Raw genomic sequence first — 20,147 nt, 5'->3', positions numbered from 1 at the left:
AGTGGGTTATAAGCTATGTGGCTTGTGCAGAAATCTTTCCCCTACCACTTAGAAGGTACATCTTTTTGGGCTAGTCCTCGACTAACACATCAGTGACCTCATCTGCAAAATATTAGTATTAGATATTAGTGTTTGGCTTGCCTGTAACATACAGTCACTGTGATACTCAAGTACAACAAAGTTCATGAAAGAACTTCAAACTAAAATTCTGACACGAACAACACTTATATTACCAACAGAGCTGCTATTTGTTTGGTCCTTATGGTAGAACAGGCTTGAGTTTGAATCTTGAGTTTATCACTTTGGGTAACTTATTCTCTTTAAGTCTTCAGTTCCTCTTCTGTAAAATGAGATTAACAGGCTGACCTCACCGGGCTGCAGTGAGGGTCAGAGATAACAAGCCAGCCCTTCCTCAGCTTGGTTCAGAGTGACGGCTCAACGGGCATTAACTGCCATCACGGTTGCCTTTAGAAAGTTTGCTCGCATTCCCTAAGGGCGTTTCACCTTCACAAGTTCTGAACTTCATCCTAAGGAACTTAGGGCGTCAAATATGATCCAGGACTGATACTCACCAAGGCAAAACCAAAAACTGGTCTTGAGAATAATCATATAAATACAAATGTACCTCATAAATGTGTGCTTCAGATATTAGGTATTAAATTATGTCTATGACCGTCCTTGTTTGAAAAAGTAAAGCCCACTCACTATCAGTCCATCTGAGCTAAAACTTCTTTGGATCTTAACCACTTCCTTAAAATCCTGTTTTAACAAGGCTCCACACTAAATGTACGTGCATACGCTGTATGTGCGTGTAAATACACGCACACACAAGCTTAGAAAGTGTTCTGGCTGCCAGGGCCGCTTCACCTTCTTAGTGGCTGTATATGGAGCAAGGAAGAGAGTCTGCTTTGAAAAGCTGTTGAGAATCTTTCCAATTTGAAAAGAAAGTTCACTGTCCACATGGCTGTGATCCCTTCCTACTTGAGCATGAAGATAAAAGGAGGAAGGGAAAACAGAAGTAAGAGAGACCTGTCTCATGCAGAGAACAGTCATCTCTCTTGTAAGATTTTAAAAAAAAAAAGGTAAATTTCAAAACGGAAATATAGCTGAAATAGAAACAGAGCTGCTGGGAAGGGCCTCTGTGATGCCAACCTTGCTCCCAAAAGCATTAGTCGCCTTAGAAAGAAGTGCCCCAATCATCTCTGAGAAGAAAACTAGCATTAGATTAAGTAGTAAGAACTGGCAGAGAAGACACCTTATCCTGTATCAGTGTTCATATTTAAATATAGTTGTTATTAGTGTTGGATAGTTTATACATTTTTTATTTTAAAGGAAGAATCCTCTTTGGGTCATTATAAAAAATTGATGGATAGGAGAGCCTCTAATGGTCCTCATTTAAATACACTTCCAGCCGAAAGCCATCAGGTGCTAACATACCCTAACTAGGAAATCACAACGGTCTCTTAAGCACTAAATTCATAAAAGCCAAATAGAGGTAATATCATGTTCTATTTACAAGCCGATAAATTATATAGGGTGGGGTGACTTTTCACCCCATCAACATCTTGCAACAGCACATAGGCAGTCATCAGTGTCAAGGCACATGCAAAAGCACTCAGTGACATTAAAAACTGTGTTGATTATACAGTGGCAATAAAACAAAATGTGGCCTCCTGACTCGGATATCCCTACTCAGTCTGTTTGTTCTCACCTCATGGCTTGGCATCCTGTTAATGAGATAAGCAGGGGGGGTCCCCGTCAGACGCATAATCTGCTGAAGCTGGTTAATATCTTAGATACCTAGTCAAGGGCATTGTTAAACATAGAGTGCAAAAAAAAAAAAATAACTTTCAACTCAATTTTTTAAGAAGGCCAAAAAAGCCACCCCAAAACAAAGGAAAAACCCATTCCCCACTCCCCCTCCCCGCCCCAGGCCAGAGTCCAAGGCTGCCTGGTAAGGCACGCATCTATGAATGGCATGAGAGGTGTCAGGCACGCAGCCAGTGACTGGCCATGCAGATAAGAAAAATTGCTTTTCTTTCACTTTAGCATCATCTTTCACATGAAAATTTTAGGCTCCCTGGAAAGAGACGGCCCCGTGATCCAGGATGCCAGCCAGAGAACTGCTGTCAACAGGATGGCCAAAACCTGTTGGCTTTGGGGGGTGGGGGGGTTTGTAAATGGAGAGGATTCCGAAAAGTTTGCTCTGGCTCTGAACAAAATAAAATTTTCAACATATCTATTCAAGGAAGAGGTTAAATTTTCATGGCACAGGCTCTGGTAACTCTCCAAGGCACTGCCCCTCCAAATGTAAGACATGGCCGGGTGTGTGAGCTGATAAGCAATGCCAAGTCCCAAAGACATTAGTCGCGGTATATTTATAACATGCCACAACACACAGTTTGTGTGTTATAACAAACACACAGACACACAGGAAGAAACAGGCAACACGGGGGGAGGTTAGAAGCCAACGGCAAGGAGCAAACAGAAGTCACAGGCACTGATGGTGTTCTAGCACAATCTCTAACAGGTGGACAGGCTGGCTCCACTTCAGGAACGGTGGGGAGGGAGCCTGTAAAACACTCGGCTGTTATCTGCCGGGGACCGAACCACGAGGTCTTCTGTAAGTACGCGCGCCCCGTGTGAGCGGTACTCCCAACTTTCCTCTTCTTGCTGTCCTGTCAGCTCTAACACCACTCCCCCGCCTCCAAAGTGCTGTAAGAACTGTCAGTTTATCATGTGTTCCTATTAAAGGAGAAGTGATGGGATTTTTAAAATCAATTCAATAAAAATTGGTGTTCTGTATTCCCTTTCTTCTTAAACTTTTCACTCGCCCTGGCAGCTGGCCATCTTCCGGGAGCACCCTGGTCCACTGATTATACTTCTTTGTGGTTCTCTTCAGTAAGTCTTCACCTTAACTCATCCTCTGAACTCTAGTTCCCTAGCGGTGGATGACTAAGTCCACGTGTAAAGCTGGCCATCAGGAGAGGGCTGGAGCCACCCGCTCCGCCCGCCTTTCACACTCTGTTTCACACCGGCCCAGAGACATAGGCCAGCAGATGCCAAAGGTGGCCAAAGCCCTTTTAATGTTCTCTCAACAAAGTTTAGATTTACCTTAAACAAATTAGATAACACATTACTTTGCATGCCAAGAAATGTACCCACGCGGGGAGCGGGGGGGAGGGGGGTCACTGAGTAAACCCAGCAGCAGTGAGCACCAGCTGCGTTTCAAAATCTTAAAATCCTGCTGCCTCGGTCATCGTCCTTGTGAATGACACTCAGCCTGTCCGTTTTCTGTTTTTGTCTCCTCTGGTCACCAGGTTCTTATTCCCCCTTCCTGTGAGGAGGTTAGGAAGAATAGATTTCTAGAGAAAAAGGTGAGTCGGTGAAAGGGCTTTTGCTTTTTTAATATGATTTTTTGCTCTTTCCCTGATTACTAGAAGTGCTGGGTCACTCACCAAAAAACTCGCTCCTTGGCCATCCACCACGACCCATTTTATCCCCCTTTCTCTCAGCACATCTCAACTTGCTCTAAACCAGCCCATCCAGGATTGATTTCTTACAATCTTATTATTTATTGATTGAATTTCTACATCGATGATGACATCACTACCTCACTGCTTTTCAGGAGTAATGAAAATAGCTATTGGCTTTCTTTTTTTATTACATTTTCTCTTTTAACTTTTAACATCCTTAAACAGTTTTCCTCACCTGGCTTTGTTATTTACACATCATATATCCCACACATGATGTGCTTTTAAAATAAACTCAAGTGGGGTGCCTGGGTGGCTCAGTCGGTTAAACCTCCGACTTCAGCTCAGGTCAGATCTCATGTTCGTGGGTTCAAGCCCCGCGTCAGGCTCTGTGCTGACAGCTCAGAGCCTGGAGCCTGCTTCCGGTTCTGTGTCTCCTTCTCTCTCTGCCCCTCCCCCCTCATGCTCTGCCTCTCTCTGTATCAAAAATAAATAAAACATTTAAAAAAAATAAAGTAAAATAAACTTGAGTACTTGGGAAGTATCACTGACATCAAAATAATCTTGTCTACCCTTTTGAATGTTTAAAATCCCTTTTATCTACATGCCATAACCATGTAAGAAAAAAAAAGTTCTTATTCCTATACTTAATACAATATTATTTGAGTATGTTCTATATTCTGGTACTCCACTTTATTATACCCAACTCTAGAGCTGTTTAAATGTAGGATATATCCTATTTCACATAAGATAAAGTTGATCTCATTATTAGTGTGAGCACTTGATGTTCTTTCTTTCTTAACAATAAATGATGGATTAATAATAGGTAAACACTGTATTACCCATGCTTTTTCTTTTAGAAATTCTTGTGACTAACAACATATACCTCTAGGGCAGAGGGCTGCGGGTGGGAGACACGACTGCTTCCCAGACAGGGAATGAATTTACTATCTTAGTCTCATTCGTACTATCGGTAAATAAACTGAACTTGCTCCCAACCCCACTCCCTTTTGCCCTCATGTTTTCTCTATTACTGGGTTTTCTCCGCAAATGCATTTAAAACAATAAAGCACCATCCTCACCACGCAGCATCTCCCATCTGCTTTGATTCATTCTATCCAGCTTCTGTACTTCTTAAAGCAAAAGAAAACACTCCTGGGGGTTGACACTGTGGTCAGTAACTCGACAATGATTTTCAAAATAGTGTGCAATCACATGAGATTCAAGTTCGGAGATCATGTTATCAGAGCATCTGATATGGATGCTCAGCTCTGCCAAGTGACTCAGTGCATGACTCAGGCAAGTCACAGCTTTTCTGTGCTTTTCCTTCTTCTGCTTAAATAAATACATAAACCAAAATGATAGAGCCAGCAGTCTCGTACATCCCTCAGAACGGAAATTCATAAATGCACTGGACTTGGTGGTCGTTAAAGGAATGTACCAGAAACGTACCAGATGACAGTGTTCTTTATGTTGAAAAGGTGATGATGAACCACTCAAACTCACCTGCTCAAGCCTGCCTCCAGCTACCCAGCAGTCCTTCCAACTGGGCAAAGGGACCCCGTTAGTCAGAATGCTGGGACGAGAATCGGGAAGGCACAACTGGAGCTTGGCTCCACAGCGCTTTTCCCCTTTTAGTCAACTGCCTGGCGGCAGACAGAGGAGAAAAGGGAGAAAGGCTGAGCTTTCATGATTTCTCTCTCATCTCTGGCCCCAGAAAATGGCCAACAGCAGGAAATCGGAGCCAAAGCAAGCCAGAGCCACATTCCCATGGCTTCTCTCTAAATCCCTGCTTAAAGGCAGGAAAGCATTAGCTCCAAAGCTGTTTCTCAGGTTATTTGACTTGTAATTACAAAGGCAGGCTGTGGGAGGAAGGGTTTCCAAGCCCACTCCCGTGGCTGTGAGGTACCAGCACTGGTCTGGAGACCGGTGGAGAGAGGGCCCTGCTGAGAAAAGACCACTTATACAAGATGGAGGAGTTGTCTATTCTAAAACAGAAAAAAGCAGGAACTTCTGGAAAAGGGCGGTAGCATGCACACAATGCACACTTCATCCTTGGGGAGATGAAGCTGGACTAACTCGTGGTGAGGCTCGTGCTCTGAGAGCCAGCACTGACCACATGTAAGAAGAGCTTGGGTGTACGTGAAACTGCTGAGGAAAATGATGTCAGGGCTTGATAACGGAGACAAATTTCCCATTAATCTCTTGGAATGACTTAGAATCTCAAATCATTCACTGGGACAAGACTGCCCAATACAAGCTCTTGTGATCTAAGTATGTACTTCAATAGAGAACGAAACACATGCATGTGAGCAGATGTGTGCATGTGTACACACACACACACACACACACACACCCCTCATCCTGGAAGGCAGCACAAAAGGGCACACGTGCTTACAAACACACCCAGGAACAAAGTACATGGAAGGCAAGTGGCAGAGGCTCCCAACAGGGCAGAGAATTACAATCAAAGCATCAACTCACAGACTCTGAGGAGATTTTCTTCAAAAGATCAGCCCCTGGGGTTCCAACGAGTCTTAAAATGAGCTTCAACTGATCAATATCTAATGGTGGACTATAAAGGAAAATGTTGGGACAAAATAAAAATAAATAAAAAACAAACAAATGACAACAAACAAAAACAAAACAAACAAACGAAAAACCCCAATAACGAAAAGTGGAAACCCCAAACCAAGCCCAGATGGTGAGTTCATCTAGCTCAGGGCTCCGGCGGATGATCACTTCAAGCAGAACAGGTCCCTCCTGTGCAAAGGCTCAAAACCTACCACCCCCACCCCCGGCCCCATTTATGTTCATTCTGGGCATCTGTCAACATTAGCCGTCAGTAAGGTGAAGGACTCCGGCTGGGTCAAAGGCGGCGGGTGACAGCGCAAAAGCTTCTCACAGGCCATCACCTTCCACCAAAGCGTCAGGAGCCCCACGGAGCGAAGGGCACTGGTAGGCAGAGTGTGACACGTGCAGAGAGAGCTGCAGAGCCCAGGGGCTGGGGCTGGCCAGGCCATATGGGATTAGTCCCCGCAGGCCTGACCCAAGGAGCTTGAACAGGACAGGGGCCTGCGACTCCCCCAGAGCCTGACACCATTAGCGCGTGCCCTCTGGGGGGCCCCTTCCCTCTGCGACAGCTGGAGCGGCGGAGGAGCTGTGAGTGCCCGGCGGCCAGCAGAGGGCCCCACGCCCCCGCTGCATCGGCAGGCTCTTCCGGAGCGCCACAACGAGCAGCACAGGAGAGCCTTCGGCCTCGCGGGCGGGCGCAGTGACCAACCTCACACACCCCAGAGGCTCTACACAATAGGCTACAGTGTCCAGACCCTTATTCCGGCGGCCGACTCTTCCCTGCACACTCGGAATGCATGTGCATACATGAACCAGAGGACAGAAACGTTTCATTTATTCTTACTGCTTTTAGTCTTGCCTAAAAAAGGGAAGTTAAAAGGGGAGAGACAAAAAATTACATGAAGTGAGTTTGTACTAATCTCTACGACAGTGTGAGAGTTTATCCACGTCTCTCCTGACACTCGGGGAAAAGGAGGCGAGGACAGGTGTCTTCTGGTGCCAGCACGCATCCCGTCAGGCTGTGGGCGTATTAGATCCTTCTCAACCTCAGGGCGCACTTCCTCACAGGCCTCCCCCAAGCCTCTAAATGAGAAAGCCCCCTCTTGTATTCTCCACCCTGGCACAATGCTTGCAATCAATCTATAATTACTTCCTTTGCTTTCTGTCTGTCACCTCTCCTGATCCCTCTGTAGCTTCATGAGGGCAGGGGCCACCCTGACTGCCATCTATCCCCAGTGCTCAGCCTGCCATTTGCTCCATGGTGGGCACTCAAAATCTTTGAGGAGAAGGTAGAGCAGCATTGAAGGGAGGATGGAAGAAAAGATCTCTGCTTATGATTACACATATAAAGGTAAGACAGTGTAACTGAAAATAATGGCCTCTGCAAACCAAGTTGCCTAAGTTACAGGAATTACTTGTGTAATATCCCTGGCATCTTGCCCTGTTCTTCCCTGTCCCTCCCTCCCTGCCCCCCGCCCAGATAGGAAATTGGCTTAAATGGAAGAATATTCTAGACAGGAGTTAGCAAACCCCAGCCTGCTGCCTGTTTTGAAAATAAAGTTTTATTGGAACGCAGCCATGCCCATTCATTTATGTACTGTCTGTAAGTGCTTTCACCCTACACAGCAAAATTGAGTAGTTACATTAGAAACCATATGGTCCCCAAACCCTAAAATATTTACTATCTGGCTTTTTAAGAAAAGGTTTGCCAAGCCCCAGCCTAGACCCAAACAACTTGTGTTCTATAGAAAACGAGGTTAAATTAGAAACAAGTCCACTCACAGAAATAATTTCTAAATTAAATATAGTAGAGAACTTTGCCATCTGCAAATGGCAAAGATCAATGTGCTCTGGAGGTGAAATTTTCAGTATTGGTTTTTAGTTCAAAGAGCGGACAAGAAAAAAAACCTAAAGCATGCATTAATGGGGGGAGAGAGAGGAAGTCAGATGAATACGGTCTTGCTCTAAAGTAATCAAAGCTATACAACAACAGAATTTAGTACACGATCCCCTTTGCCCATTTAAAATGATTCTGTTTACAAGTCTTAATCCCCTCACACTCTTCAGGAACAAGTGTAACTGGGTAGCTCTCCCACAACACAACATATACCACATTTGAAAACCAACTAGCCTACTTCAACTCTCAAACAGGTAGTTTTACGATATATGCATAAAAATTAACCTCAAGAAACAAAGCTGCTGAGATTGGTACTCTCGTTTAAGAGACTTCTGACTACTGGAATGGGAGTCAGGTTTTATACTCCCTTCAGGGAGGACAGAAGAGACTCGGCTCAGCTTCCTAACTGCCCTAACTTCACCTCATCATACCTGAAGAGTATGCCACTCCCACCCGCCACGGAGGCTCACCATGGCAATGGGTCGGGGACCCCGTGTCTCTCTCCTGCTTCTGCCAGTATAAAACAATCACAGGTCTGAAGAATAAAGCCTGAATTCCTAGCTCCTCATGGCCCTCCCTGACTTGGCATCAAGCTTCTTTTCAGACTCTGCCTCAAACCATTTGCTTCAACTCACAAGGCACTTCTAAGCTTTCAACTGATTTATCCAAGTTACACACGGTAATATCCTCCACTCTCCCCTCCTACCAAGCCTTTTCTTATTTATTATTCAAAGTCCCACTGGAACAAGAACTGTGCTGCGGAGTCTTTCTGGGTATCTTAAGTTCGAAGTATCTACTTCTCAATAACTTACTTGTCACCTCTATTATAGCATTTTTATCACTCTGTCTTATTTTATGATGAGAAAGCAGACATTTGTTCTGATAGCTCCTGTAATGCACTTTCCACTGAGTGTGACCATTCTGGTTTGGGGGGCAGGTGCGATCTTATCCCCAGCACCTTCCACAGTGCAGTTTGATAAACATTGGTTGGCTTGACAAGACCAGTTGTAATGTGCTTTTGAACTCCACTCCACCCCTCTGCCCTGCCCTAAAAAACCTATAATGACCATACTCAATGGAAAGTCTAAATACAAAAAGTGGTCAAGAAAAGTTGCTTCAGTCAACATCAGGCCTAACAAAGCTCTTCAAACCCTCCGTCTGAAGTGTTTACGCCATAGAGAGTATACAAGTATAAAGCCACGTGTGCGTAAGGGCCACGACGGCCAGAGAGTTGGTTCAGCTGATGATAGCCGATACTTGGGAGATTAGTAAGCACACAAAGCAAAATAAAATCCACTTAGTAGCTAAAAGCACTTGCAAGAAGGAAGTCAAAGCATGCAGACCTCAGAAGAAATCACCAGAGGTTGTTCAAGAGCTGGCAAATCCAGTGAAACACGGGTCAGTCTTCCAGCACTACCAGCTACCGCAAGGCCACTACAATTTGTCCAGGCAGTTAAGGCCGGAAGGTGCTTCAAGTAGCTACATAAGCAGAGCAAAGCAAAACTTATGACATTGTGACAATTAGTTATTTCCACAACAAGCCATCTTTCATAATTGGTTTAACTCTCTTCCCCCTGTCCCCCCGGGATGGAAAAAATTTTTACTATTAGGTAAAAATGTGTTTTAATTATAATAATCAAACTGTCAAAATTTAAGTCATAGATCTCTTGGTCCTTTCTAAAACAACCACTAAGGCCCAAGATTACTCTTTAGACTAGGTTTTCTGTAACAAAGTAATAGGTAGCATAAATAGATGAGGAAATCAACCTAAGGTTAATGGGGTAATCAGAAGGAAAATTAAAAAGTAGTATTCTATTCACCTCTAAGTGTTCTAGGCAACTCTGAGAAGCCTCCACAGGCCAGAGAGCTGAAGGGGAGGAAGAGGACCTGAAGCAGGACCCGCCTGCAGCTACAGCCACACATGAACAGCAGTTTTCAATGAAACAAAGTCGATACAGACGAAGCCAGAAGAACATCAATGTTTGGAGGGTAGGAATTCCTCCTGGTGACAGACAGGATGGACTAGAAGACTTAGGCCTACTTTCTTCCCTTCTTGGTTGTCAAAATAGTCATTTTCACTGTCACACACACTAAAATTCTTAAGGTACTTTAGGTAGGTTTATGGACACACATGAAAATTCCAACCTTTTCTGGGAAAATATATTTTCAAGTTGGAGAAGAAAAGGCAAATAATGTAAAATACTTTTCCTCTTTGACATTTATTAGGACACTTTCTTTTAGTGTCTAAAGTAAAACTGCATTTTTTTTTTAAGAAAGAGAGAGAGAGAGAAAGAGAGAAAACAGATGAGTTGGGGAGAAGGGAGAGGAAGAGAGAGAGAGAATCTTAAGCAGGTTTCACGCTCATCACAAAGCCTGACACAAGGCTTGATCCTATAACCCTGGGATCATGATCTGAACCAAAATCAAGAGTCAGACGCTCAACCAACCAAGCTACTCAGGTGCCCCATGAAATTGCTTCTTTAAAATGAGAGGAATAGGGGCACCTGGCTGGCTCAGTCAGTGGAGCATGCCGCCTTGATCTCAGGGTTGTGAGTGTAGAGATTACTCTAAAAAAACCTTTATTTATTAAAAAATAAAATACAATGAGAGAATATTTGAAACCAGTGACTGCAAGTGAGGGTTAGACATGACAACAAGGGGGTACATCAGAAATTTTTATCTCTACTGGCATGTTTTAGCTCATAACCTGGGAGCTGTGAACACAGGTGTTCATTATGTTATTCTTTGTCTTTTTGTAAGTATTTCATAAAATGTTTGAAAAAAATCAAAAGAAGAAATGAATCAAGTAGAATTAAAGAGCAAATTTTAATACACTAAGGGCATTCATATGGAGTGAGGCAGCAGCTAATGGCAAGTAGATTGTATCTCAACAGCCCCATTATCCTCTGATTAATATCATAAAGGTACCACTTCTATTAAAATGAAAGGAGGAGGGGCACCTGGTGGCTCAGTCAGTTAAGCTTCCGACTTCAGCTCAGGGCATGATCTCACGGTTCTTGAGTTCGAGCCCCGTGCTGGACTCTGTGCTGACAGCTCAGAGCCTGGAGCCTACTTCCGATTCTGTGTCTCCCTCTCTCTCTGCTCCTCCCCTGCTCACATTCTGTCTCTCCCTCTCCCTAAAAAATAAATAAACATTAAAAAAGTTTTTTAAGTGAAAGAAGGAAGAAAAGTTTTACACATGAAGGAAATTCATTTGATTACTTAGGGAAAGAAAGTGACAACAAACAAACACTGTGGTCTCTGGAAGAGAAAACAGTTAACAGAGATCTGAAACTCATTTTCTCTCTTCCATAGGCTACGGACAGTTAAGTTTTGGTAATACCATTTTCTAACTGGCCACTCTTCTCAAAACCAATGGCATTTGAAATAGGTTGCACTATGCCTGAAGAGACATTCTGTAGCCTCACTCTGTTCTAATGTGGCGCTCTGCCAGCCATGTCCACTTGATACACAGAGTCAACTGGACTTCTAAGGCAAAACTTCATTCTTAATGTTTTTAAAATTTTTTAATAATTTTTATTTATTTTTGAGAGACAGAGAGACAGAAGGTGAGTGGGAAAGGGGCAGAGAGAGAAGGAGACGCAGAATTCGAAGTAGGCTCAAGGCTCTGAGCTGTCAGCACAGAGCCTGATGCGGGGCTCAAACCCACAAACCATGAGATCATGACCTGAGCCGAAGTCAGCCGCTTAACCAATTGAGCCACCCAGGTGCCCCAAGACTTCATTCTTTTAAAAAAAACCTCTTTCTGAGCTAGATGAAAGAAGCATTCTACATAGTCATAAATGAGAATAGCTTCTAACCTAACAATATCTACTTAGCTTTAAGACAAAAATTAGTATTTCTTACACCTTTAGGGGAACTCCAAGGATTATTAACAACCAGTACGAAACGAATCTCTCAAGGAAGAGACGAATCACAAAAACATGAGAAAAAGGGAGAATACGAACAAGACTTGGGAGAGATCTAAACCTGTGCTGTCTGATGCAATACCAGTAATCACGAGCGATTAACTAAATTTAAATGTAATCTAAATAAAATCGAATAAGATTTAAGATTCAGATTTAAGATTCAAAAAACTATGAATAAAAATGAGCTTCTCTGAAGTGATACTTCCTTGACTTGATAAAGAGTATTTATGTAAAATACGCAGCTAAAATCATAGGCCCTGGAGAAAGGCTGAGAACTTTCCCTCTAAGATAAGAACAAAGCAAGGATGCCAACTTCAGCACTGCCATTCAGTGCTATTATCCTGGAAGTTCTAGCCAGAACAACTGGAAAGGCAGAGGTAAAACCATCTCTGTTTGCAGACAACAGGATGCTGTCTATAATAAAACCAAAGAATTTATAAGAAACATACTAGAGCTAATAAACAAATTGAGTAAAGACACAAGGCACACAATCAACAAGAATCAGTTTTGTTTCCACACACCAACAATAAGCAACCTGAAAAAGAAATTAAGAAAGCAATTCCATTTATAACAGCGTCTAAAAGAATAAATAGGGTGAAAGATTTGTCCAATGAAAATGATAAAATGTTGCTGAAAGAAATTAAGAAGAACTGAAAAATGGAAAGACATCTCATGTTTGTGGATAGAAAGACTTAATATTGTTAAGATGTCAATATTACCCAAAGTGATCTAAAAATTCAATGCAACAGCTATCAAAATACCAAGAGCTTTTCAGGGTGCCTAGGAGGCTCAGGTAAGCATCTGACTCTTTTATTTATTTTTGAGAGAGAGAGAAAGACAGAGAGCGAGCAGGGGAGGGGCATAGAAAGAGAGGGAGACACAGAATCCGAAGCAGGCTCCAGGCTCTGAACTTGAACATATATTCCTCCACAGAAGATATACAAATGCCCAATAAACACAGGAAAAGATGCTCAACATTATTGGTCATTAGGGAAATACAAATTAAAACCACAAAGGGATCATGACCTGAGCTAAAGTCAGATGCTTAACTGACTGAGCCACCCAGGCGCCCCATCCAACCTTGATTTTGGTTCAGGTCATGATATCACGGTTTGTAGGATCAATGGAGCCTGGTGTCTGGCTAGATGCTGACGGTAGGAAGCCTGCTTGGGATTCTCTCTGTCCCTCTCTCAGCCTCTCCCCTGCTTGTGCATATGCGTTCTTTCTCTCTCTCAAAATAAATACATAAACATTAGAAGTAGATATTAAAAAATATTCCAACAGCTTTTTCCGCAGAAATGGAAAAGCCCATCTGCAAATTCATATGGGATTACAAAAGAGCTTGAAAAGCCAAAAAGCAAAATACAAACAAAAACTGCCAGCCTTTTAATTAACAATGAGAACAAGCTGAAGGACTCACACTTCCTGAATAAATACGTATTAAGCTATAGGAATCACACAGTGTGGTACTGTTACGTAAGCACAGATATACAGACAAATGGAGTAGAATTAGCCTTTGACAGAAATGCCAAGCCCATTCAGTGAGGAAAGGATAGTCTCTTCGACAAATGGTGCTGGGACAATGGGGTTTCCATACGCAAAAGAACAAGTTGGACTTCAAACCTGACATCATATACAAAAATTTACTCAAAATGGATCAAAGACCTAGGTATGAGAGATAATAAACCCACACAATTCTTAGTAGAAAACACAGTAAACCTTCACAAGCTTGAATTTGGTAATACATTCTTAGATATGATATAAGCAACAAAACAAAAAAGAGATGCATTGGAACTTCATTAGTATCAAACCTTCAGTGCATCAAAGGACATTATCAATAGGGGCACCTGGGTGGCTCAGTCGGTTGAGCGTCCGACTTGGGCTCAAGTCATGATCTCACGGCTCGTGGGTTTGAGCCCCACGTCGGGTTCTGTGCTGACAGCTCAGAGCCTGGAACCTACTTTGGATTCTGTGTTTCCCCCTCTCCTCCCCCTCCCTGGCTCATGCTCTCTCTCTGTCTCTCAAAAGTAAATAAAAATTAAAAAAAAAATTTTTTTTTAAAGAAATTATCAAGAAAGTTAACAGACCACCCACAGAATGGGAGAACATATTTGCAAATCACATATCTAATGAAGTTTTAATATCCAGAATATACAAAGAACTAAAAACTAAACAACAAAAAGACAACCAATTAGAGATGGGTAAAGAACCGGAACAGACATTCCTCCACAGAAGATATACAAATGGCCACTAAACCAAGGAAAAGATGCTCAACGCTTTTGGTCATTAGGGAAATACAAATTAACACCACAAAGAGATACGACTTCATACCTATGAGGATGGCTCTAATTTAAGAAAAAGAATAAGTGTTGGTGAAGACATGGAGAAATTGCTCCTACATCACTGGTAGGCAGGTGAAATGGTACAGTTACTGTGGCAAACAGTTGAGTGGCTCCTCAAAAAACTAAATGTAGAGTTACCACAGGACCCAACAATTTCATGCCTAGATAAATATACCCAAAAGAAACTGAAAGCAGAGCCTCAAACAGAGAGTTCTATGCCACTGCTCATTGTGGCACAATTCACAATTGCCAGAGGTGGAAATAACCCAAGTGTCAACGAAGAGATGAGGGCAGGAACACACTGTGGCGCACACATACAAGGAATGCGGTCCTGATCGCGTGCTCCAACACAGAGCAACCCTGAGAACATTACGGCTAAGGGAAATAATCAAGAAACGAAAGAACAAATATTGTGTGATTCCGGTTGTATGAAGTACCTAGAAGAAGCAAATTGAGGAAGCTGAAGAGAGGAAACCAGAGGCGGTTGGAAGGAAGAAAGGAGGAGTTATTGTTCAATGGGGACAGAGTGTCTGTCTGGGGTGATGAAAATGTTCTTGAAATAAGATAGTGGTGACAGTTGCACAGCTTTGTACGTGTAATTAGTGCCAGTGGACTGTGTATTTAAAAAGGGTTAGGATGATAAATTTTATGTTATGCGTATTTTACCACAATAAGAAAAAGACAAAATGGCAAATTTTATGTTAATACCTTTTACCACAAAAATATTTTTAATTCAGTGTCTAAGTTTCACTAGCCACATTTTAAGTCCTCGACAGTCACATGTCGCTGGCGGCTACCAACCCCCATGGTGCACGCAGCACAAGAGAAAACACTCGCAACACCACAGACACTTCTATTAGATAGCTCTTATCTCGAAGCTAAACCACCGTTTTTTTTTAATGTTTATTTTTTTGAGACAGAGAGAGATTAGTGTGAGCAGGGGAGGAATGGAGAGAGAGGGAGACACAGAATCTGAAGCAGCTGTCTATCCAGAATAGAGCTCGACACAGGGCTCAAACTCATGAACCACAAGATCATGACCTGAGCCAAAGTCAGCCGCTTAACGGATTGAGCCACCCACAAGCCCCTAAAACCACCAGTTCTAGATGAGAATAATATGATTAATATGTGAGGAAAATAGGGAGAAAACTGCACTCAAAAAGCGAGCAGCGCTAGAGGCTGCCTCAGCATTCAGTTGCATTTAAAAATCATTAATAAAAAGTGGCTGCATGTCTTGCTGGGGCAAAGGAAGAATGTGTGGGACTAGCGTTCTCCAACGGTTTTATGAAGAGAAGTTCTAGAAATGTGGGGAACCAGCAACAAATAAAATAAAGAAACTGTGACCTGAGTCCCTAAGTAACAGTTTTGGATCTACCTTCTCTGGGTCTTGGTTTCCTCACATATATAACAAACAGGGGGTGTCATTAGATGTTTTCTGATACCCTTCTAGACCCCCAAGTAGATGAGTCTAAATTCTCAACTTTCTGATTTAAAAAAAAAAATGAGGGGACGCCGGGGGGTGGCTCAGACAGTTGAGCATCCAACTCTTGATTTCGGCTCAGACTGTGATCTCACAGTTCGTGGGATCAAGCCCTGTGCTGCCAGGCTCTAAGTACTTCCCAGATACTGTCTCACGGAATTCTCACAACCACCTTGTAAAGTACATGCTATTAGCATTTTATGGTTAAGGAAATCGAGAGACAGAGGGCGGAAAACACACAGCTGGAGTAGAAGAGGCAGGATCTGAACACAGGAGTCTGACTCCAGAGTATGTGTCCTCAACCAGTACCCCTCCTGTCCCCACCACTCTGCGCGTCAATGCCGGCATGCGTGTCCACAGCTGACCGAAGGCAGAAGAAGATACAGATAATAAATATAATACAGGGGAGGGCGGAACAGAGAAATACATCCCAGTAGTATGCGTGGAAGAGAGACATTAGTCTCTCTCTGGATGGGGACTCTGAGCTGTGTATCTGGGGGAAAGGGAATTACAAATTTCCCTAATCCTCCTACCCTGGCCTATAATGTATAAACCACATTTCTAAGACGCAGACGTAAGGTGAATGAAGCAAAGGACAAAGGAGAAATGCTAGGTATTTACACTACGAATCTGGGGAGGAGGAGCAATAAGGTGAGCTCAGTAAAGGGAGACAGAACTGCATCAGTGCAGAAACAGCCATAGGGAAATAACTTTGCCTGAGGGACAGAAGCTTTCCTGTTCATTAGGAAAGTACATTTTCTTTAGCAGAAGATAGTTAGAATGTGGAGAGTTAATATGAATGTCACAGCCACCACAGAAGTATATCCCAAATGGTAAGCAAGCAAACTGACATTCTGGTATAAACTCAGTAAGTCTGCTGTGGTGAGGGGTTGGTAAGACAGCTTTTAGGTCTCTGAACACAATAGAACACATTCATAGCATGACTGCTGCACTTTTAAGCCCAACCAAACCCACGATGGGCTAACCAGATGAATTTCACAAAAATCTTCCAACCTAATTCTAGACATGTATTTCAACATTCTTTCTCACCTGAACACCTTCCCCAAGTGAAAGGAATGGGAGTTCCAACAAACCACATTTGGATGGTATTATTTCTAAAGCATGAAATGGCCATGCAGCAGATAGTAAGGGGCCTAAAATAAAAGGGCCATGGTAAACCATGAGCTAGATAATAAATCTGTAAGTAAATTAAGGTTTGGCTACAATCTAGGATAAAAACAAAACTGTGCTGGGAAAAAAAAAAGGGCACATGTCAGGATGAGCTTATCATGTCTTCCTTTTATTATTTCTTGCTTAACAAACAAAAAATTAAAATAAAAAGAGTCAGCAGGTACATCATTATAGGGACAACATATAATCTTTTGACCATGTAAATCAAACCTAAAAGCTAAAGACACCCCTGACTTATAAGTGGGTGTCTTGTGCTCAGTGAGTGTTTGTACAAGGAGACTAGACCAGTCGTTGAGATCTGGAGCTTCTCAGGAAAACGCTCAGGTGGCAGAACTGCCGGGGGAAGATTAATGCAATAACGAGCTCCCTGCAAAAGAGGAGATGTGAAACACATAAAGAGTTCCCAGCTGGTGAGGAATCTTTCCAACTCACACAAGTTAAACTGAAGGCACTCTGTTGGCAAGGCGCCTTCTCCTAATGCGCGTCTGAACTATATGAGCAAGTAACCGAGAGCCTTCCCTCAAGATCGGTAAGAGCCATATACTTCCTTGGACGCTGGAATACAGATAAGAAACAAGAATCCAAACTTTTTAAAGGATACGGTCTGTACCAGGAAACAACGTTCTTCCAGTCAACAGCTCGGCCATTATGCATCCCACTGACCAAATATCAACTGGCAAAATTAAAGAGAAAAAGGCACACAATGTCACTGTTATCACACCTGACCACAAATGCAACTAGAACTAGAAGTGAAATACTCAAATAAACATTTAAGACATCTGAGGTCCAGGATTCACGCTCCTCTTTATGGAAGTCAGTTTATTAAGACCTTCACCCCACTAAAAGGCTTCATAAGTGGGATGTCAAAACATAGTTAAGGCAGAAAGAAGTCATAACTTATTCTCACAGAGGGGTAGAGATTCTTATTGGTGGAAATGGTGGGTTCTCCCAAGTAATGCTGAGAGGTTAAAATTATGAACTCATTGTCTTCAGGTAGAAGTACTCACACAGTATGTTGGAAATCTAAATAAATATTCAACTGCTAAATCATAAAGTTTGAAACCTGCATGCAACCCGCCCCCTTCTCTATCTGAGCAACTGAAATATTTTCTGTTGACTTTAAATGGATTACTGATGGGAAAAAAAGATGCTTCCTCCCATTGCCACTGCCTCCTCGACTTCTGAGAATTCCAGATACACCCAACATGGTGACCGATAAGGTGCTAAGTAACCAATAAAAGCAGTACCTGTCTGGTTGTAATGCATCCAGTTCAGCATGATCTCAGGAGCCCTGTACCACCTAGTGGCCACGTAGCCTGTCATTTCATCATCCGTGTGTCGAGCCAGTCCAAAATCTAAGATCTAAGGGAGGGAAGAGAAATCAGCCACTGGAACAGTCCAGCTTCCAAGACTTGTAAGGCAGGAGGGAAAAAACTCTAGTGCCTCAGAAAAAGGAAGAACAGTACAGCACTTTCATAAACACACTTCCAAGTCTATGCTCGGAATGCATGATAAACACAGCAAGAACTTTAAAAAATGAAATTACAAAAAGCAAAACAAAAATGCTACTCCTCGGCATTTACCCAAGAGCAATGAAAACATACAACCACACAAAGGCTAGCATATGAATATTCATGGCAGCTTTACACAGCCCCAAACTGGAATTGAAGCAAAGGTCTATCAACAGGTAGATGGATAGACAAATTGTGGCATATTCATAAAATGGATACTATTCAGCGATAAAAAGGAATGAACTACTGATATAACAGACAGATCTCAAAAATATTATACTGAGCAAAAGTCAGATACACACACACAAATACTGTAGGATTCCATTTATGTGAAATTCCAGAAAAAATAAATCTATTCTATGGTGTCGGCAAGCAGATTAGTGGCCCAGGAGTAGGGGTAGAGGGGTGGGGACTGGCTAGGAAGGAGCACAGACAACTTTTTGAAGTGACAAAGTATTATTTTAATTGTGCTGGTGGTTAAATGGATATATAAATTTGTCAAGTGTACATTTAAAAAATGATGCTTTTTATCATATTTAACTATGTTTAAAAGACTGATTAAAAATGAGAAAAATTATTCCAAAGCCGCATGCTCTCTATATTTATATTTATCTCCTTTTTGAATTATTTTGAATGAGTGACTTTTGCCATTCTTCTCTTAGGAAACTAATCTAGTAATTACCTCTTCAGGATTTGGGGTACTTAATATTCAGACTATAGTTTTCCTTTATTATAACTAATAAATTAAATTTCCAATGTAACTTTATTTTTGAATGAAAATAAGACACCTGACGCCACCTTCAATGTCCTTTAAACTGAAACTTACTAAGTCTGTGATTCAAACTCCAAACTCTGATATTTCTACGGAAAATGTGAATTTTCAGATAAAAAGTCATGATTTTATGAACCCATTTACCACATAAGTCCCCCTGGTTAGTCAAATATGTAATTACAAGTGGAAACAAACAATTCCCACTGTGTCTTCATCTTACCTTCAGCTCACAGTCTTCATTCACAGCTAGATTACTAGGTTTCAGGTCCTACGAAGCAAGTCCAGAGAGGACATGATCAACTCTATGTATTCATGGTAGATTTTCTCCCCACAGGTAATGATGAAGATCCAAACATAAAGGCAAGACTTTCTCCAGCTATAAATGATCTCTATCTATAGTCAGTCACTACCTAATCCTAATTAGCCTTAAATAGCTAAAAACTATACATCTTCTTTCTTTAATCAGTTTAAACTTAAAGTTATAATCAATAGTTCAATGGCTAAAGTAAGTTTAGATTAGTTAGATTAGGATCTTGGCCACATGCCAGTCCTCTCTACTTCAGCACCCCCTCCCCAAATAATTCAATCAAAATCACAATACATTACCCTGTGAATTATGTCAGCTGAATGTATATACTGTGAAAGAAAAAAAAATCAGTTAAATCAAAAATTTATCTCCAATCTCTTATGGCCATATGCCACCATTAAAGTATATTTTCATGAATCAGTAAGAACTACTAGTTTAATATAGTGGCATTAGAAATGAGAACAATTGTCAGTAATCTGAACATTTATCATAACTATGATTTCTATACCATCAACTCTACCCCTAGAGTTGAAGTAGGAGTGAAACAGCTTTCAACCTGTTTTCTGGCTAGTGCTCTGGAGCTCACTATGGACTCAAAGCTGTCAAATGTCAATGTCAAAGGTGCTTTAATTTTAAAACATTACTTACCTGCCCTTCCCACAAATAAATTA

General features: G+C 42.0%; 1 protein-coding gene across 3 annotated transcripts in view; it reads right to left on the bottom strand.

The window, feature by feature from the left end:
• The window catches only part of MAPK14 (mitogen-activated protein kinase 14), a 73,818-nt gene that overhangs the window by 7,362 nt on the left and 46,309 nt on the right, over window positions 1-20,147 (bottom strand). For 2 of the 3 annotated variants that reach the window (XM_029944818.1, XM_029944816.1), the window contains exons 5-9: window positions 19,776-19,805; window positions 19,390-19,437; window positions 18,134-18,248; window positions 17,488-17,559; window positions 5,958-6,037 (exon numbers count right to left, since the gene is read on the bottom strand). In XM_029944818.1, coding sequence (XP_029800678.1) covers window positions 5,958-6,037; window positions 17,488-17,559; window positions 18,134-18,248; window positions 19,390-19,437; window positions 19,776-19,805 — 345 coding nt within the window. Of the gene's footprint in view, window positions 1-1,711; window positions 1,792-5,957; window positions 6,038-17,487; window positions 17,560-18,133; window positions 18,249-19,389; window positions 19,438-19,775; window positions 19,806-20,147 lie in introns of all 3 variants that reach the window. The other variant, XM_029944817.1, reaches the window with a different exon arrangement.

Source organism: Suricata suricatta, chromosome 7 (genome assembly GCF_006229205.1).
Source record: "Suricata suricatta isolate VVHF042 chromosome 7, meerkat_22Aug2017_6uvM2_HiC, whole genome shotgun sequence".
Classification (NCBI taxonomy): domain Eukaryota; kingdom Metazoa; phylum Chordata; class Mammalia; order Carnivora; family Herpestidae; genus Suricata; species Suricata suricatta.
This window is presented reverse-complemented; position numbering and strand designations above follow the sequence as displayed.